This window comes from Thermothelomyces thermophilus, chromosome 1, assembly GCF_000226095.1.
Source record: "Thermothelomyces thermophilus ATCC 42464 chromosome 1, complete sequence".
In the NCBI taxonomy this organism is placed as follows: Eukaryota; Fungi; Ascomycota; class Sordariomycetes; order Sordariales; family Chaetomiaceae; genus Thermothelomyces; species Thermothelomyces thermophilus.
The window spans coordinates 5,464,462-5,483,332 of record NC_016472.1 but is presented as its reverse complement, the minus strand read 5'-3'; the positions used below and the strand labels follow the sequence as shown (position 1 = coordinate 5,483,332).

The following is an 18,871-nucleotide window of genomic DNA, read 5'->3' as shown; positions in this document are numbered from 1 at the left end:
CGCCAACCAGGTCAATGTCGTCTGAACCTTATTGCCCTCTTCGGCCTGCGGGCGGGACTGGATGTGGGGATGCAAGTGGTTTCAAGCAACCTCTGACGACTTGTCCTGCAGAGGGATCGACAGTTGAAATATCCCTTTCCCAAGGGGGTGCTGCCAGGGCGGGCTTGCCAATTGGGATGAGTGGGACTCGTCTGAACGACGCGGAGCAGGGCTATCGGCCGGGCGGGAAGGTGTGAGCGCAGTGGGTGGCACGCCTCCCTCTCAGGATCAGCGAATGCCGGGTGGGATTGTGGGACTGGCTCAAGATCCGGTGATGCTTGTTGATGCCGGCAAGCTCAGCCCAGGGTCGCGGGGTCCTGAATGTAGTGTACGTAGTACCTGGCGAGGTGTTTTGCTGAGAGAGAGATCAAACCGCACCTGGCTAGCCCAAATAGGAGAAGGCCAGGGTTCGCGACCCAGGTCCGAGACAGGCTTGCCCAGGGCGATCCGGGGGAATTGACGGTCAAATTTGGGGAGTGTGTCCAACACGACGTATTGAGTACACCAAGTACATCGATACGTATTCAAGCGCCAGCACTTGAATATACGTATGTACTCTTATTATACAAGTTAGTTAGTCAACACTACCCTTTCGAGCTAATTCTCCCCCTGTCTTCTTCCCGGGGCAACACGGGGAGGGAGAGCGGGAGCGGAGGGACGAACACAAGAGAGAGAGCCGAGGACCTAAGCCCATCAGGGAATACCATGAAGTCAGCGGTCAGTGGTCAGCCAAACAAGATGCCGGTGTGCGTGTGGGTGCCTGTGGTGCAGCACCACGCAAGCCGACCAGCGAACGTTGAGCGAGCAAGACCCTGGCAGGGATCCAGAGGCAAAAGATTGGGGGGCGTCCCCGCCGTGGCCGGGTGAGAGGGGTGGACGATAAAAGCCGGAGCAGGGGTCCCTGCCGGTGGCAGTGGCTACGGCGCGGTTTGGCGGGGCCACAAGATATTGCACTGTCTCGCTCAATGACGAGAAAGAGATTTGTTGTTGCCCAAGTCAGGGCATGGATGGCAGCGAACGCATCAACTGCGAGAATGCTACTAAGTCAATCGGGAGATATTTTGACTTTGACTAGCGTTTCCCGAGGAAGCGGATGAACAGACGGGCGACGGATGTCTAGTAGTAGAGACAGCCTCTTCCTCGATCTCGTGGAGATTGTCCAGCATTGGCAGTCGTATGGCCCTTGCCAGCGGCTCGCTGTCATGCAGGGTCCTGACATGGCTCGCTCCGGTCGCAGATTGCCGTGACGCCCCAGGATGTGCAGTGCGTAATGGAGGCGGCTGGAGAAAAATTTGGTACGACTCCTCCGCACACACGAAAGGTGCTCATTCTGTGCTTTCGTGTTGTGGCGTCGGACAGCCGGGTCGGGTAAGCAAAACGGGGGTTGTCGTTTTGTTGGCCGCTTTCACTGCTTGCTTCATTACGCTAAGTGTATTAGGCACGGAAAAGGTGTACACTACGTTGTGGAGATCGATTTCTGTCGGAATTGCATGCTGACACTTCCCAGTTCGCCTGGGCCTGAATTGGCAGGAGCCAAGAGCAGCGCAGGCAAATTACATCAGCGAGGTAACCTCTAGGTGGCCAAGGCAAAGCTCTGCCGAAAGTGGCTAGCCTGATGAGGCATAGCTATTGCGCAGTACGAAGTACTCCGTACAGTGTCCGGGTTATGATGCACGCAACAAAGTGACTGCGTATACAGCGTGTACGACAAGGACGGCTGAAATTGATGACCCTGTCCAAAAAGCCGGGACGAAACCCGCAGTGTACGGATTAGGTTGTTCAGGTCTGGAAAGATAACGCTTCTAAGTCTCGTTTTATTCTTTCTGAGACTCCCTAGTATCTTCATCTCCGTCAGTCAATTTTTTCTTTTTCCTGCCTGGTTTGAGCCGATGCCTTTGGAAGGAACGAATACCCTGTTGCGGGAAGGAACAGACCAGAGAAGAATTTGGCCGCCTCTTCAGGCTCCAACTTGAATTCACAATCCACCAAATGAGCGGGGTCGCGGAGATTTTGCTGGGAGCAAGTGACGTCTTTCGGTGTTCTTGTCCAACCTCAATCAGCCCTCGCGACTCGAAATGACCATGGTCGTCGCCCCCACCGGCAAACATGACGCAACATGGAGCACAACGAAGCCGATACTTAGACTGCAAGTAAACACACGGCGCGTCGCCTCTCAGCGTCGGTTGCTACCCTCCTTCACTGAGAATCGTGGACTTGTACTCTATACACGCATTATCATTCCTGTTACGATCAAGCTCGTCCCCAATACGCGAGGTAGTCGAGATCAAACGGAATTGAATGCGTATAGGAAGATTTCGTCTCACCCATATCTAGGTACCTTCGTCGGCGCGGAACGGAGGTTCTCCTACGCATGATTGTCGGTAGTTGTCGCCAAGCTCCGTTCACAACGGCTTCCAACACTGCCCGAGCCAAAACGAATCCGGCAAATGTGGGTCGAGACAATGCTGCCCGGCATCGAGGACCGGGAACCAAGCCGCAAACCAAAGCGTTCTTGCTTGCTCTACGCAGTAAGTCATGTGCGCATCGTACATACACACCTGAGCTTCTGGTGTTCCCAGGGCAGCCAGTTCTTGGGCGCGGAATTACTGCGATTGAAGATGCTTTTGCTTGTGGCTCGCAGCAGTCGCTTCAAGCCCCACAAACGAATTATTCGGTACATTCTACTCCGTTAACGCAGTAGGCTCCGCTGCGGTTTGCGCTTCACGCTTCACAGCTGCTCCCACGACGAGTTCCTTTCTCCCGGGCTTGCAGCCAGCAGGGCCACTCACGACTGGGCTTCTCAAGATTTGCCTTTGGGCGATCTCAACTTTCGGTAACGGTAGACGTTTCGCTCCTAGCACGACCCATCGCGTTGCTGTCCGGCATCGTTCGGGCCCTGCGTAACCGGCAGCCAGGGCCATCTGAGGAAAACATACCTCATTACGGATGTACATACTTGTACGTACACATGCAGCAAGAAGAAAAAACGCATTGTGGATGAACCCACCCCCAATCCTACCAAACGCAAGGGAACAGTACGGAGTAATCCGTAGACTGGTACGCACCAACCCCTGCCAGCCGACGGCATCTGACCATCGCCAATGGCGGCATACTGAGCGGGACTGTTCTTGGCGGACTCCGCTAATCCCGCAAAGTTACATTCAAAGAATAACTAGGGAATATGTGAATGACCGCCATGGTTTGCATTTACAATGATTGCAGCGTACCAAGTGTGTAGTACGTGCAGAACATTTTTTTCACACAGTATTACAACCCGATTGCAAGGTTTCCGCCGTTTCATTCACCACATCAATTTCTTTTCCTCGAAGCGGTGCTGTCCCGTTCTGCTGGAGCTAATATACCGAGCGCTTGGCCGCAAAGCTAACGAGGGCTTTCATGATCTACGCGTCGTCGTGCTTGTCTCGCAGATTATCAGGCCTTTGTAGCAAGAAGGAATGGGGCAATCATTTTCTTCAAGGCCAACAGCGCGAGATGTTGCAATCATCTTTTTTTTCTCTAACAACCATCCTCTGCTCGGCTTGGAGTCTTAGACACTCTTGACTTGCGATGGCGTTGGTGAACGATGTTCGGATAAGCTGCTGTCCACCAACAATGGGGTTTGAAATGTTCCGCCCATCCCGCAAAACGATCGCTTGAGCTAAACCAGAATGGGTCGTAGGAAACGGGAAATGGTGACAGGGGCCCCCCTGCAGGTCGGCGATGTCGTCGAGGGCATGCCCGACATTGGCTCTCTCTCTCCCGCAGTGAGGCTTGTCATACTGTAATACAGTAGCTGAGCCAGTCCACTAACACAATCTCTCAAAGTAGTCTTGTTATTTGTATTCTCAACTTCTGGCCAAACCGGATCTCGCAGGTGAAGGGAGGACGACTTGTCTCGGAATTTCCCTTAGAACCAGGTCGGGCGGCGATGTCGGGGTTGAGGGGTGAGGGGGGGGGGAGGGCTAACTTGACCACTTGCAGTCGCTGCCGGAAGCACCCTGATGGCCGACTTCTCTGGCTCCTGCTCGCGGCTTCACATGACGAGTGATTGTCAGGTACCAGGCGCGGATCAGGAACGGATGCGATCGCCAACCGAGCTCTCTGTCAAGAATGTACGATCCCGGCCGCTCTCCCTCACGTGGGTGGCACATTTTTTATTTCCCACTCTCAAGCTCGTTTTGCGGCTCCAGCAGTTCGTTAGTTATCGAGATCTGAGGAAGGCAAACCTTTGGGCCGGAAAGCAAGTCCACTAACTCGGTACCATGTAACTACAAGTCAAACTAAGCTCATCTCTCGACAGGTTGGGTGGGGGCAGAGGGAAATTAGAAGGACCAAGAGTGGAGCCCCCTTTAACTCTTTACACGCTGGAAGAATGCACGGGACAAGATCAACCTGCAAGGGTGCGTTACAGAATCGACAAGGGGTAGGGACAGCGCGGGACGGGTCGCCTCCCCAAAATCAACTTGGAGGTTGAGGTATCTACACAGTACGCCAACTTGTTAGGTCGACCATGCTCTTGTCTATATGAACAAGCACTGGATGCTGCTCTTCATTGCTGATTTGGAGCATCTCTGCTGTGGCACGGGTCATTATTACCGGTTTTGCCCTTCGATGTCCTTTTTTGCCTCCTGTTCTTGTTGGTCGACTCTTACCGCCCGACTTGGGGAAAAGGGGGGGCAGCGTGGCACAGTACGTTTACTCGTTTTTTTTTTTTTTTTTTCGCAAGCCCTCCCTAATGGGTACGGCTGGCTAGTCCTGTGCACAAGTAACTAGTCCGCTAACCTGCTGGGCTGGGACCTGTTAAATTTGAGCGAGGAAGAGCCGTGAGGCGCACTTCCGCGGGATGCAATCATACCGCATCACGAGGCATTGCTTCGTCTGAGGGGGCCATGCGCAACAACAGCATCGAACATGCCTGCAAGCTCATGTTTGCGCCCCTGGTCGCTGCTCTCTGGGCACGGAAAGGGCCAGAAATGAGACCTGCCATCACCTGTTAACCACGTAGTGTTACACTAGGATCCATGCCTTTCTAACCAGACACTGCGAACAATCGCGGGCATGATCAATCACACGCTTTCCGGCCGTCTGAGGACGAGACTTAGTATATAGTCCGTACATCATTCGACAAGGCGAAAAAAAAGGAAAAAAAAAAAAAATTACCTCGCTAGGGCCCATACGCGGCAATGGCGCAAGAGGATCTGTGACCGTTGGATCGCCGAGCACCCGCGAGAGACCGACCACCCTCGTCAAGCCTCGAGTCCCCTTTAGTGTATGTACTTGAGTACATAGATGCGCACCACGCAGTCGAGTAACAATAGTGTGGTACTTGCACAGAGTCGAGCCCTGAAAGAGGCAAGCTTCATCTCGGTATCCGGTTGATACGAGGAGTTAATGGTTCCGTATAATACTTCTAACACCAGAGCAGTTTTATTGCTCGGAGTGGGGTTACATAACGTGGCCGCCTTTCTCTTGGGTTATTATACACTACAGAGTAGAGTAGTATACGGGTCACTCGGTGGTATATGCACTAGTACTACTGTGTACTTGTCTGTACGTAATCCGTAAACTTGGAACAAGTTTCGGTTTGCGAACCTACCACCGTGGGCTGCGATTCCAGCGCTGCCGCCGTGGTGGGGGCGCTGTGAGGGGCCCAAGCTGCGGCTCCGGGAATCAATCTCCCGGTAGCCGCACGCTACACTAGTGCGACTCAGGTCCGGGGCGGGAGGAAGATCACGGGATGGCGCCGGGTCCGCGAACCCCAGGGAGATCGACGCTTGGCTCTGCTTCAGCGGGACCCAGGCCTCTGTCGACGCGCACGCCGTCACAGAGCGCCATGCTGCGCCCAGCCGCTGCGAATTCGGCCCTTTCTTCCTCCATGTCGAGGAACAGCCATCGCCGGGGTTGCAGCGCCACATGAAGGCGTCGCGCTGTTTTGTTGTCCCATGGAGGAAACCGGTGCACCGTAGATGGAAGGACGGGCCAGCGATGAGTTTAGGGTGTTTAGGGCTTGTCTTCTCAATGATTCGGCAATCTGTATCCGCAAGTAGAAAAAGCGGACTAATGTGACCATCGAAACCAAGTACACTACGAATGTATTCTATGTACATACCTAGGTAGGTATATAGATACAGTACAACTATGGTTCGGTTAGTCGTATATGTAAGGTATATATGTATGTACATACACAGTACATACATATAGTACAGCCGACCCTTCGTCGCTTGTTCGTGCTAGGTGGCCATACCAGATCGAGCGAGAGAGAGAGAGAGAGAGAGAGAGAGAGAGAGAGAAGATCGAGGTTAACTCCTGTGCACCAGTTCCGGCAAATTGCACTAACCATACCAAGTGTTCCGGGCACCCGGCCAGCCTGATCCGGCTTGCTCGACTTTCCGCATTTGCACCGCCAAGACTCGGTAAATGGACGCGACCCCGGGAGAGCGCCCTCGCATCGTGATCGACGCGCCGCGCATCAATGAAGATCTCTCGTGCAGCTACGGAGTGCACTAGTGTATCTCGTGCTTCCCGAGGAGCCTTCATATCACTGTAACTTGGTAATATTGTACATTTGTGGTTGTGTACATTTACTCTGTGTGCGTTCACCGGAGGCCCTGTCGACGTGTGTCCCTACCATGCCCCATCACTTTTTTTTTCTATTTTATTTATTTATTTTTTTCTGCTTTCGTGTGTTTGTTGGGCAGCCAATATTTTGACCCCCTGTCCTCTCTCTCTATACGCAAAGCGCCAATTGCAGCCCGAAAGAAAGCCCAACGAATGCAGGTGGGGCATGGGAGAGCGCCGCGACTGTTCTTTTGCCAACCCAACTGGCAACGATTGGAGAAGGGTGCCTGGCTCTGTATTGTATATACCTATCGACATTGATCGCACTACGGATAGGAAGAAGTATCATACTATGTAGTGTACGGATTACTGCTCCACTGCTCTGCCGCGTCTCAGGTGAGGTACGTACCGAGTCGGGTGCCTAATTTCTTCTCATTACCTACTACAGTAGCTACTGCATGCTAAGGTTATGCTCCTCTGGTCTTCTTTCGTTTAATTACCAAGACGAGCGACAACTGCGGGATATCCCGAGGACTACGGATTACTAGCAACGAACTGTGCCAAGTACAAGAAGAAGGAGGGGATATCCAAGTTTCTGATTACTAGTACCCGAAATGTGACCGAATCGATTGATTAGGCATCTGGATACCGTCACCATGGAGCGAGCACCCGACGCTTTGCCTCGGGAACCCTTCTCGCTCTCTCGTTGTCAGTGGATGTGTGCCAGCCTCTGGGGCAGCTAAAAGCGTACGAAGAGTACAGTACTGTGCAATACTTGGTATGTATATACACTACTACGGAGTATGCTACTCTGGATCCGGCCGTTTGGGCCCGTCGTCTTGATCGTCGGTGTTTCGTGCACGGCAGTCGGGTGTGGGGGCTGGCATTTGTGCTGTGCCCGAGGCCCACTTACCAATCCGTATCAGGAAAGTACGCTACAGTACGGATTACTTCGTACCAGAGTACGTAGTAACGTTAGTGCACGGCTCGCAGGCGTGTTGCGCCAAGTAACAACCGCCGGCTTCAGAGTACATCCGTACACAGGAACGGATTCTGCTTGCTTCCCTCATCTCGTGCATGTCCGCAGTATCATTCTAAGAGCACACGAATCAATCGGTACAATGGCCCCAGGGCAACGGATACCATATGCTATATGCAATGTACGAAATTGACTATAATCCAAGCAGGCTGACTATAATCCGGGCAAAGCACGGAGTCTGGTAGAATCACACCAGGCTCGCTTCATCCCCAACGGAATATCCCGCGATGACAAGTGCAATACGCCCGTGGACCCAACTCCTCTCCAACACCTTTTACTTTCTTGATTCTTGGGATTACCTCTTGCACGCCTGACTCGACCGGCATGCTGCGAACTACTGGCAGTGCAATGTGCACCCTTTTTTTTTCGTGTTCAGATAGCAACACTCCATTACACCAGGAGTTGAAAGGCAAGGAAAAAAAACCAAAATGTCAATAACTGGGCTCGATTAGCGTTCGTGGCCGACCATGTCTGCGACATCCTTCGGACGGCGATCTACGCCCCGCTGACAAGGGTAGGTGGTGTGCGCTGCACATGGGAGCGATCCCCCCTGCTGTAAGGGCGCCGACGCCAAGAGTCACTGATGAGAGAGACCGGTGGATGAGCGTCCGGTGCGAAGTCCAGTTACCTCCTTTGCGGTGTGGTGCTGCAAATTAGTTAACAACAAATAGTTCAGGAACCTACATATATACACTAGCACAAGAAAAAAGAAATGAAATTTGATTACCGCGTCACCTGCGTTGCGAGAGGCGAGCCAGAACGATTGGATTGCTCCGCTGCAGGACGGAGCGGTACCGAGCTTCCTCCCCCCCTTCTCTCTCTCCCTCCCCCTTCCTCTTCTCTCTGCCCTACGAAGTACCCCGAGACATGCCATGGGTTGCGCGCCACTTGTGGTTACGGCCCACCGTCGTCGGTCATGTTGTCTCGCTCCCTGATCCCTCACCTTGTCTTGCCCGCACAAACAAGAAGCACTAGGAAGCAGGAAGCAAGCAAGCAAGCAAGCAACTTCAAGTAACTAGCCAAGCAAGCAGCCAAGGCGCTGCAAACAAGCACTGGCCGCCCTGCAGTTGGTTCGCCCCCCTCCCCCCGCCCCCCTGCCCCCTGCCCACAACGCCGGCTCCGGGGCAAGGCTGCCCTCTTGGCCGGCTTGACGAGAAAGGAAGGTCCTTAAGCATCCTCTCTCAGCAAATACCGACGGGACCAACCACGAGGCTCTTCACGTCCAGGAATCACGCTTCCTCGACAACCACCTGGAGCATGGGGGGAGAGGGGGAGAGGGGGGGAATTAGTGTAGACTAGCGGTGAGTGGATTGGATGGCAAAAAGACGTCGCTGTCATCGAACTCCCGCGCTCCTCATTCCAAAAGAAAGACGGAGTAAGTGAGCACTGCCATACGATTGTGAGACATGGTTGGCACCACCCGGCTCTGGCCCGCGATGCCGGGTTGTGGCGGGATGCATCTTTCTTGCTACCCTACCTACCCATCCTCTCTGCCTTTTACAGCATAAGTTTCTTATTAATAAGGTAGTTTGAAGGGCCTTGCACTGCGAAAGTACGAACTACACTACTGTGTGGTGTACAGTACATCCGTACATCCGTAACGTAGCCCAGGTTGGGGGAGCTAGCAGCAAGTACCGGCCGCCGCTGTAACCCTCTTCGCTCAACTCGACCCCCGCCCCCTTTTTCCCCGGTCTGCCGGTCTCCACTGGTGCCACTCAACCGGACCTGCTGTTTGCTGTTGCTGCTGTTGCTGCTGTTGCTGCTGCCATCACCGTGGGTACCGTCACACACGCACACACACATACAGACGGATTAACTCAACACTCCGCGCAAGCACATAACTAGTTACGGAGTACGCTAATTAGGTATGTACGAGTAAATAACCATTGAGGAGGGAGGCGAGGACCAGGAGGTCTCAACTAAGCTTTGCTCGCTCAAAGATGACTGATGAGCTTCTCTGCACTGGGAGCGAAGGGTCTTGCGGAATACGTGTGTATGTACCTAACTCCTCCTTCCACCACATTTTGCATGCATGTAGGTAGGTAGGTAGGTACCTATAGTTATGCAGTACAGGACGAACCAAGTTCTCAAAATGACCCGCCCGCGGGCGTGGCGTGGGCGTTCCCTGGCCATGACGACGAAAGGAGGATGCGCTCTCTTCTCCTTCCCATTCCTTTTCCTTTTCCTTCTGCGACCCGACCCCACAAGTCAGACGCAGACGGACGGATCGGATCCTCCTCGAGAAGGGGGCATGCATGTTCCTGGCCTGACGGCTACTAGTACGCAGTACACGCCATCTCGCAGGATGGGAGCCGCGGTGCCAATTCACCACCACCACCACCACCACCACCACCCACCGCACACGTCGACTAGTACGGATCCGTCGATAGCTATCACTGCACATACGCAAAAGTTGTCCACTAGGAGGAGTACCGGATCCTGTTTGTCACTACAATATGAGTGATGAGTGTGTAGTGGAGGAGGACACCGGCAACTGAAGGACTGGAAACATGGCCCCCCATCCCCCCCCCCTTTTGCTGCTGGCCCCTTTTTGCGCAGTTGGATGGATGCATGGAGCCACCAAAACGCTGAGCACCTTGCTTATTCTGCATCGTTATGCACGCACGTTCCGGATTACATCTGGGATATTATACTACGACAGACAGGAGTTCGTCTCTCTCTCTCTCTCTCTGTGTGTGTGGGTATGTGTGTGTGGGTGGATGAGTTGTGGTCCGTCTCTGCAGAGAGGGGACGACAAGGCAAAGCAAAGCGAGCATCGACTTGCCGTGTGACCTCTCTCTTTTTGCGGCGGAGAGGGACTTGCCGAGAGATGTGACAGCGGCCCTCCCCTCCCCCCCTTTTCCCCCGGCGCTGGGAGAGCGCCGCTTCGACGCAGTGAGGTCTGGCTCGGGTAAGCAACAAAGAGGAAGAACCGTTTCACACACCGGACAGGATCGAGGAAAAAAGGGGGGAGGGGTGCGTGAGGGCAGGTCTGCCCTAGTAGCTATGTAGAAGTGTACGGATGCTACACACTCTACGGAGCCGCTCCCAGGACGATAGATCACAACATATCCATCTCCAACATGACCAAGCCTATCTATGTTGGACATGTACTGTACATGCATACATGCGAACAGAATTAGCCTACCCGACACAGTGGTTCGCGATGGGGTGATCATCGTCGCCGAGCAAGCCCAAAAAGCCGCCTCGCCGTGTGTGTCGACGGGATCCCCCTTTCCTGGATGTCTTAAGAGCATTGCCCAGCCGAGTGCGTGGAACAAGTCCGTGGTGTAGAATAGTTGGGGAATAGCTAGTCAGGTCCATTACCGTCCACAAAGATGCTAGGCTTATTACTACTGGTGCTCATCAGCGTACCGTAGTGTCCGTTCGCTACTCGTATGTATTGTATATCGTGCGCTGCGCTATAGCCTCCGTACACTACTACACTACGTACGGGGCTGCAGCGATGATCACCCGTCCAGCCAAACTGCCGGGGAAGGGAAGGGGGGGTTGGGAGGGAGAGATCTCCCCGCCCTCATCATCCGCGTTGGGTCATGAATCTGGACGATCACTCAACGACCCTTGTGTGCCGCGGAGAGAATTCCGTACTTTTTAGATTACCACGTATGTACGGAGTACATCCGTATTTCACTCTGTAGAAGCCACCCAACGTTCGTTTATTTAGCAGAGAGGAAAAAAAAAAAAAAAAAGACAGAGAACAGCCAAGAAAGAGTGGGAAATAGAAGATGGAGAAACCCAGTGCTCTACGGATATGTATGTACAGTACATACACTCCACCGACGCACACTACACTAACTAACCCAATAGCATAGCCGCCGCCTTCCCGGACTGACGGGCCTGTCCTCTCTTCCAAGCTGGCAGGAAAGGAAGGGACGACAACGAAACGAAACAAACGAAAGAGAAAAAAAGGCAAGGGGGAGGGGGAAGGGGGCGTGAGATGAGCGAAGTGAAGGAGGTAGTTGCGTGGCTAGCACGAACCTGTTAGGTACAGTACTGTACAGTACATACTGTCGTGCTGGCGGTGTTTGTTTGGCTTGCCTGGCGCTGCGCTGTGTGGAGAGAGGGAGAGAGAGTGTGTGTGGACCTGGGAGGGGGGGCCTCGCGGAATGACGAAATGGCGAATTGGGTATTATGTTATGTTTTTCTCGTCATTTGTTTCTTTTCTTTTTTTCTTCACACCCGGTCCCGTAAGCGGCAGGGGCAGAGAGGCGGATGAATGGGATAGGTGAGCGAGTTTCGAGGGCGTTACGGGGGCTGTGTCTTTCTAGGCACAGGCAGCCACCGACGTGTATGGATCACTGGGTGCTGCTTTCCTGCTCTGCTGCTCTACTGCGTACTTTCGTACTTACGTCTTTACACTTACCCGCAGCGCAGTTTCTCGAGAGACCCGACGCAAGGCACAAAGTTCTCTAGGGTAAGTGATGGGGTCGAAAAAAAGAAAGAAAAAAATCAAGAAAATGGTCCATCATTGCATTTTGAACGGTCAGGACATCGGCGAGGGGCTGAGGTATGTACATACATTCTCGTGGGTATGAGGAGCCGGTTGCTCTGAACCGGCTCCTCTTTCAGGCTGGCGAGGCCGAAGATAGGTCCAGCGATGGCACCCCGGACGGCACTCCAAATCTCCAAGAAGGCCATGATTTTGCTTTAGTGTCAGTAACAAAGGCAAAGTAGGCCTGTCCTAACAAGAGAAAACAAAAGAGATGCGAAGAGCAGACTGGGACCAAGTATATTAAACATGTATTTCCATGGCGGAGAGCACCTTTTCTGTATGAGACTTTCAGATTGCGAGAGCGTTCGATGTTTGGGTTTGTGTGATATGCGGAAGTGATGCCGTAGAGCCCTGTCTGCGTAGTGTATCCGGTAATCCCCTACTGGGTACCCTCGCAAAGACACACGAAGCAAAACCTTCCTCTTTCCTCCCAATCTGTCGTCTTAGAACAGCGAAGTCTGGACTTGGTACATTAGCGTTCGGCCACTCACGACCACACAAACCTTCGTGGGTTATCCGCCCTTTGGCCAGTGGGGATGATGAACAGGTTCTGCGAGTTGGTCTGAGACGAAAAAGGGGGGAAGAAAAAGAGGATCGCAAAAATGACTTGGCTTTTCTGCTCGAAGCATCTAGCCTGCTTGCATATTACAGCCCTCGCGTCTCTTCGTTAGTTCATCCGGGGGGCCTAGCGAAGGCAGCTAGTCGACATGTTAAGCAAGCGGTCTTCCCACAAAATCCAGCCACGTCCACAAGACAAGGGCTAGAACGACGGCGAAGAGGGCCTTGTTGAAGCCAAGACACAGTAATCAGGGGCGAGCAAAACACAGGGCCAAAGCCAGCCTTGGAACAACAGCATGGAGCGAGGAATAGTTATCTAGACATTAAGAAGTGTCACCCACAGACATAGAAAAGAAACTCGCTCAACCTCACCCTCCCATATCAGCAAAAGCAGCGACGTCCCCGAGAGGGAAAGCGAAAAGGGTTGAGAGAGATAGAGACAAGAAAGAGAGAGAGAGAGAGAGAGAGAGAGAGAGAGAGAGAGAGAGAGAGAGAGAGAAAGGGTAGATAGCCAGGTAAGGATGAAAGCAAGACTCAACAACCCCGGAGACACCGGTAGACGCATGTGGTCATCCTGCCCCAGATTCGCCCACGGCACTCGCCAGGCGTTCCGTCTCACAGCGCCTACCAGCAACCACCGTCAGCCAGGAGGCCCAGGATATAATACCGGCATAAACGCCAGTCGAGCGAATGCCACACGCGACTGCTTGGTCTCTAATCTCAATCTCTCTCTTTCTCTCTCTCACTGTCCCTTCTCGCCCTTGCTCTCCTCTCCCTCTCGCGCGCGCGTGATCCACCGCTTTCCTCCGAAGTTGCTGTGCTGCATGCCCAACGCCAAAGATGCAGCATGGAAATATAGAAGCGTACACAAACAACAAGGGCGTCGAAGCAAGGCAAGAAGCATGAGAAGAAGAAAAAAAGAAGACCGTTGGTATAAGAAAAAGACCATTTGACGCCTCTCGAGCCACCCAAATCCCAGTGTAACGCCGTGCTGTCCCCGCGGAAACCGACACTCCGAGAATCCCCCATCTAGTCCACTCCTAGTGGCAATGCGAATTAAACCAGCAGCACCACCCAACCCAGCCGCCCTCTTATTTTTTTTTCTTCGTTTTATTTTCCTTTTTCCCTCCTGATTTCCTTTTTCCCTCCTGACTCCTTGTCAACTTTCACCGCTTGACAGCGCGGGTAGGCGAGGTTGATGGCACCACTCAGACATGCGGTGCCCCGCGCCTGTTGAGCCCCTCGAGCAGCTCGTGCGGCGGGATGCGCGCGATGCCACTGCCCCGGTCGATCATGCTGGTCGGCGCCGGTATGTAGCCCTCTCTCTTCTTCCTCACGCGGTCGAGCACCAAGCCCCCGGCCACGATCAGCAGTATCAGCCCGAGCGAGATGGCCAGGCTGATGAGCACGACAAAGCCCAGGGGCATGTGGCCGCCGCCCTTGGCGAAGAAGCGGTTGCTCTCCGAGAAGACGCGCGCGATGCTGCCGCCGCCCCCGGACGAGGAGGTGGTGAGGGCGAAGGGCGTGAACTTATCGTTACCCGTGTACAGGACGGCGGAGGCGGAGCCAAAGCCGGCGAGCAGGATGGAGCCCGTTATGAGGAGGGCTTCGTCCTCCTCGACGAGTGGGGACGATTCATGCGAAGAGGTGAGGGAGAAGATCTGCAGGCCGCGAATGTCGCTGCCCGGCTCGAGGGCGGACTGTCCAGCGCGTTGCCAGCTGGAACCGTCGTACTTCATGAGGAAGGCGGAGCCGTCTTGGGTGGAGGTGCCTGCAGCCCATATCTGGTTACCGTCGCTTGTGCCGGCGGTAACGACGGTGACTGGGCCCGGGAGTTGGTCGGCGCTGGGGAAGGCATCCCAGGTCTGGGTGCTGGCGTCGTAGCGGGCGAGGAAGGTGGTGACGGTATTGTTGACGGTGAGCCGGCCGCCAGCTAGGAGGATGTCGTCGGTGGCCCACATTAGGGAGCTGGCGTTTCCGTCGAGGTTCCGTCCTGCCTGGTTCCACTGGGAGTTTGTTGTGCTGAAGAAGCACACGCCCGGGCAGTCGAGAGAGCCAGCCGAGGTGAAAGAACCACCAATGTAAACATCCTTGGTGCTCGAGCGCACGGCAATAGCCGAGACCGTGCTGTTTCCACCCGAGAGCGCCGGAGGCTGCGTGTTGAACGACCGAGTGGCGAGGTTGTACGTGATCAGGCCACTGACGCTATCGCCGTTCACGGTCCCAGCCACGTCGCCTCCGGCAAACAGGATGTCACCCTCCACGGCGAGTGCCGCAAACGTCGAGTTGGGCGAGATCTGGTCGCCCAGACCGGTGACCTTATCCTCGTCAGAGCCGTCAAGAATGACGAGGTTATGGATGGTCGAGCCGTCCGTGGTCGTGGCGGTAAAATGGCCTCCTAGGATGGTCAGGTTCCTGTCGTTACTGGTGTCGAAAACACCGGTCACAACGCCCTGTCGACGAGCGCCTCCGGACAAAGAACCGTCGCGCTTGGCCAGACCTGCAGACGAGGAGGAGGGCTCTGCAGAAGGTTGGATGTCGACTGGCAGCCGGCCCAAGGTGTCGCTGCCGAGGATTGCTGCGCCGTTAGCGCCCAAACTCGCAGACGCGAGCGTGCCAGAGTAAAGCGACGAGCCATTGACGTTGAGAATTGACGCTGACAGGACGCCTTCCACCAGCTCAACCGGCAAGTCGAGATTCTGCAGCCAATTCTCCTGCGACGGCACCCAAACACCGAAGCCCTTCACCTTCACGGCAGGATTGGTATCGAACGCCAGCAGCTGGTCGAAATCTCCATTCACACTGATGACGACCTCGGGAGTCGAGCTGGTTATGTTCATCGTCATCCCCACGACGCGCGTAACCCTGCCGCTAACACCGGCGCCAAGGGGCTTCCAGGTGTTCTTGGACGTATCGTAGACGGCAACGTGGTTGAGGCCCTTGACCGAGTTATCCGACGTGCTGGTGAAAGTGCCGCCGACGAAGAGGTTCGATCTGTTGACAAACATGGAGTGAACCACGCCGTTCAGCCCACCGCCGACAGACTGGGCTTTCGTGTCGTCGCCCTTCAAGGAGACGATATTGCGCATGCTGCCGGTGGTGAAGTTCCCTGCGATGTAAGTGGTATCCTCCGCCGTGGCCAACGCGTTGACGGCTGAGCCTGTCGAGAAACTGGCCCCTAGGCGGTTGACGGCGGACTTCATGAACTCGCTCGCGTTGACTGGGGATCCGGGAGCATACTCGTAGAGCCCGTTCAAGCCACCTGTGCTGTTAATCAAGGTGAAGCCGATGCGCTGAGCGACAAACGTCATTTGGGCCAGGGACTGGCCCGCCAGGGGGGTCATAGTAACGCGAGGGCGGAAGCTACCGGAGCTCGCGTCGATGAGGCCAAAGTAGATCTGATCATATTTGTCAAAGTTGTTGGTCTGATAGAGGTCGACAGAGATCGGGACGCTCTTGGTCGGATCGGCTGTCATCTGCCCGGTGAGCCTAACCTGGCCGCGCGTGGCGCACGTGTTGTCCTGGAGGCAACCCGGGGTATACAGGTTGACCGAGTAGTGGCCGGACTCTCTAATGTCCGGAGTGAACACCACGGACGCGGAGTCTTCAGTAATGGGTGCAGTGAGCTGGGCCGTCAGATATTCCGCGGTGCTCGAGTAGGATGGCGAGACAGTCCACGGACCAGTCGCGGTGGCTGTGGACTGCGACTGCAGGCCGGCGCAGGAGGGTTCGTTGAAGTCGTTGACAGCATACGAGAAGATGTCGTCGCTGAACAGCTCGATCCCGTTCAGTCCTCCGCCACTACCGTAGAAATCCGAAATATCCAGGCGGAACTCGTTCATGCCAATGACATTAACGAAGTGGAAGTCCTGGAACTTTACGTTCTCGTCATTGCTCAACGGACACTCGCTCGTGCAGCTCGCATTCTGGCGAGTGATCGGGTCGATGTAGGTGAAGTTCATGATGCCGTTAATCGGCATGGCCGTGAATCGCCATGTTTTGGTGCCCCTGCCATCCTGGTGCGTGTTGTATAGTCGCAGCTTAGTCGGCCGGAACCCGTGTCCGAACTGGGCGTTCCAAAATCCCGGCGTATTGTCCTGCAGCAACCACGTGTTCCCCGGCCCGTCTTCGCCGCCCGTCTTGCAGATGATGTTCCTGGGGTCGCTGAACCCTTCCGCCGTGGTCGAGGATCCGCTAGTGATGGTCGCGGTCGAGAGGTTGATGATCTGGCCGTCGGGCGTGCTTGGAGCGCTCGCGTTCCCTAACCCTGTAAAGCTTCCTCCGAAAATGATGTTTCCGTTGGACGCCTTCACAATGGACGTCACAGGCCCGTTGAACCCTGCAAAGGGCAGATTGACCAATTTTCCGTCGCTGTTCATGGCCAGGGCGTTAGTCGAGTTGGCGCCGACAAAGCTCCCTCCCAGATAGACCATCTTCTTGTCCTGGTCACAGAGCATGGCATTGACCTCGCCAGATACCCCGGGGAGAGGGGTTACGGCGCCAGTGCTGGGATCGAACAGGGCGATGGCGTTGGACTGCCTGGCTTGCGCGCCAGGGTCGGGGCCCCTAATGCTGGTGAAGTTGCCTCCCAACACAACAACGGTTCCATTGTTGGCGTCGAGATCGCACATGGCGCGAATACTCGCGTCGGTATAGACGATAGGCACGAAGACGCCATTAGGTGTACGCACGAGGAGCTGTTCGCTGCCATTGCTTCGTAATGTTTGCTCGCTCTGTTCCTCGAACTGATACAGGGATATCCCTGAATAGTCGCCTGCTAAGACTACCCGGCCGAGCTGGGAAAGATCGAGGTTCGGGGGAGGAACTGGCGTGAACGAGATTGCGCTTGCTGGCGATATTGCAAACGTAGATAGCGAGATGAGGAGAGAGAAGGGTGACAAAAAACTGCGGCGGGCAGCATGGCGCCGCCCAAAGGGTAATCGCATCGCGCCGTGGTTGAAATCTGTGAAGAGTCACCGCGCCTGGACCGACGAGCAATCGAGCTGCTCAATTGAAATGGCCGGTTCCAAGCTGTCAACAACACGATGCCATAGCTATAGCAGCGCTAAAAAGTCGTCAACAACGACGTTTTGACGTGGCGGGGAATTTCGTGCTGCCGCAGATGGAGTTCTTGTTGTTGCACCACACTGCTCTGCTCGGCCGAGACACGGGTCGGTTCTAAATTACTCGCAAACACAGATATGGTCGGTCGGTCGACTTGAATGATGAACGTGCAACGAGAGTGATATAAAAATGTGGTCTGGGGCTCTGCAAGATCGCGGTCGGGAGTAACGGTCGGTAACGAGGTAGGGTGTAACGAGCGTGAAGTTATGTCGAGATTTGTTTGGTTGAGCCTCAAAGACTTGAGGATCGCAGGTTGGACCTTCGTCGGACGGGTTACGCAAAGCTCGAGGGAACGGTGCCTGGCACACTGCTGCTATCCTGCTGATGACAGCGGAGATTGAGCGGAGCACGCTTAGCCTTGGAAATCCTGCTGCTATGGTGCTGATTGGCTGGTGGAACCGGAGCCTTTCCACAAAAGGATAAGCCAAGTTCCAAAAGCTAGGAGGGCGTTATGGGCACGAACAGTCCGTACCTGGCAATTTGAAGGCTGAGACACGCCGAACTTGGAGCTTCTGCGATTGAAACGATTGTTAGCAACTGTTAACAACCAATATGCCACCATAACATCTCCTATACACTAGGAGTGATGGTTTGAGTTCGTTCCGTAGCAGCATGGGTTTAGGCTGGATACGGGCTAATTATTGCGTGCGTAGCGCAATGACGGCAGGTCATGGCCGGTCCTAGCTGATAGCTGCAAAAAATAAAAAATAAAAATAAAAAACAAAATAAAAGGGAACAGGGAACAGGTCCTCTTGCGGAACTGGATCCATGCACGTACGCACCTCGTGTTCACCGTTGCTGTTTTCCGGAAGACAGCTTCCACGGCCGCCTTGGCGTTCGATACTGCTCGGCTCGACGAATAGACGTAAGTCTTGGACGAGGTCGTTCGAGATTGTTCACCCAACCACACCACTGTCAAGTTCCCTTGGAAGCAGGTTGCCGCGTTGTGCCGTCCAAAACCGCACGTTGCGCAATCGGAAGGCTGGCTTCGAAATTTGCTGTGGTCGATTGGATCGAGATCTAGCAAAACGAGTGCCCTG

At 54.5% G+C, this 18,871-nt stretch overlaps 1 protein-coding gene across 1 annotated transcript; it reads right to left on the bottom strand.

The window, feature by feature from the left end:
• Positions 1–13,787: 13,787 nt before the first annotated feature.
• Positions 13,788–18,213, bottom strand: MYCTH_2297035 (uncharacterized protein). Its single transcript, XM_003659642.1, has one exon. It carries the CDS (start codon positions 17,651–17,653, stop codon positions 13,916–13,918), a length of 3,738 nt encoding a protein of 1,245 aa, XP_003659690.1. The 5' UTR covers positions 17,654–18,213; the 3' UTR covers positions 13,788–13,915.
• Between the last annotated feature and the right edge of the window lie 658 nt (positions 18,214–18,871).

Bases quoted from the DNA above. Each gene is read 5' to 3' on its own strand.
- MYCTH_2297035 (XM_003659642.1), bottom strand. From the start codon at position 17,653: ATGCGATTACCCTTTGGGCGGCGCCATGCTGCCCGCCGCAGTTTTTTG.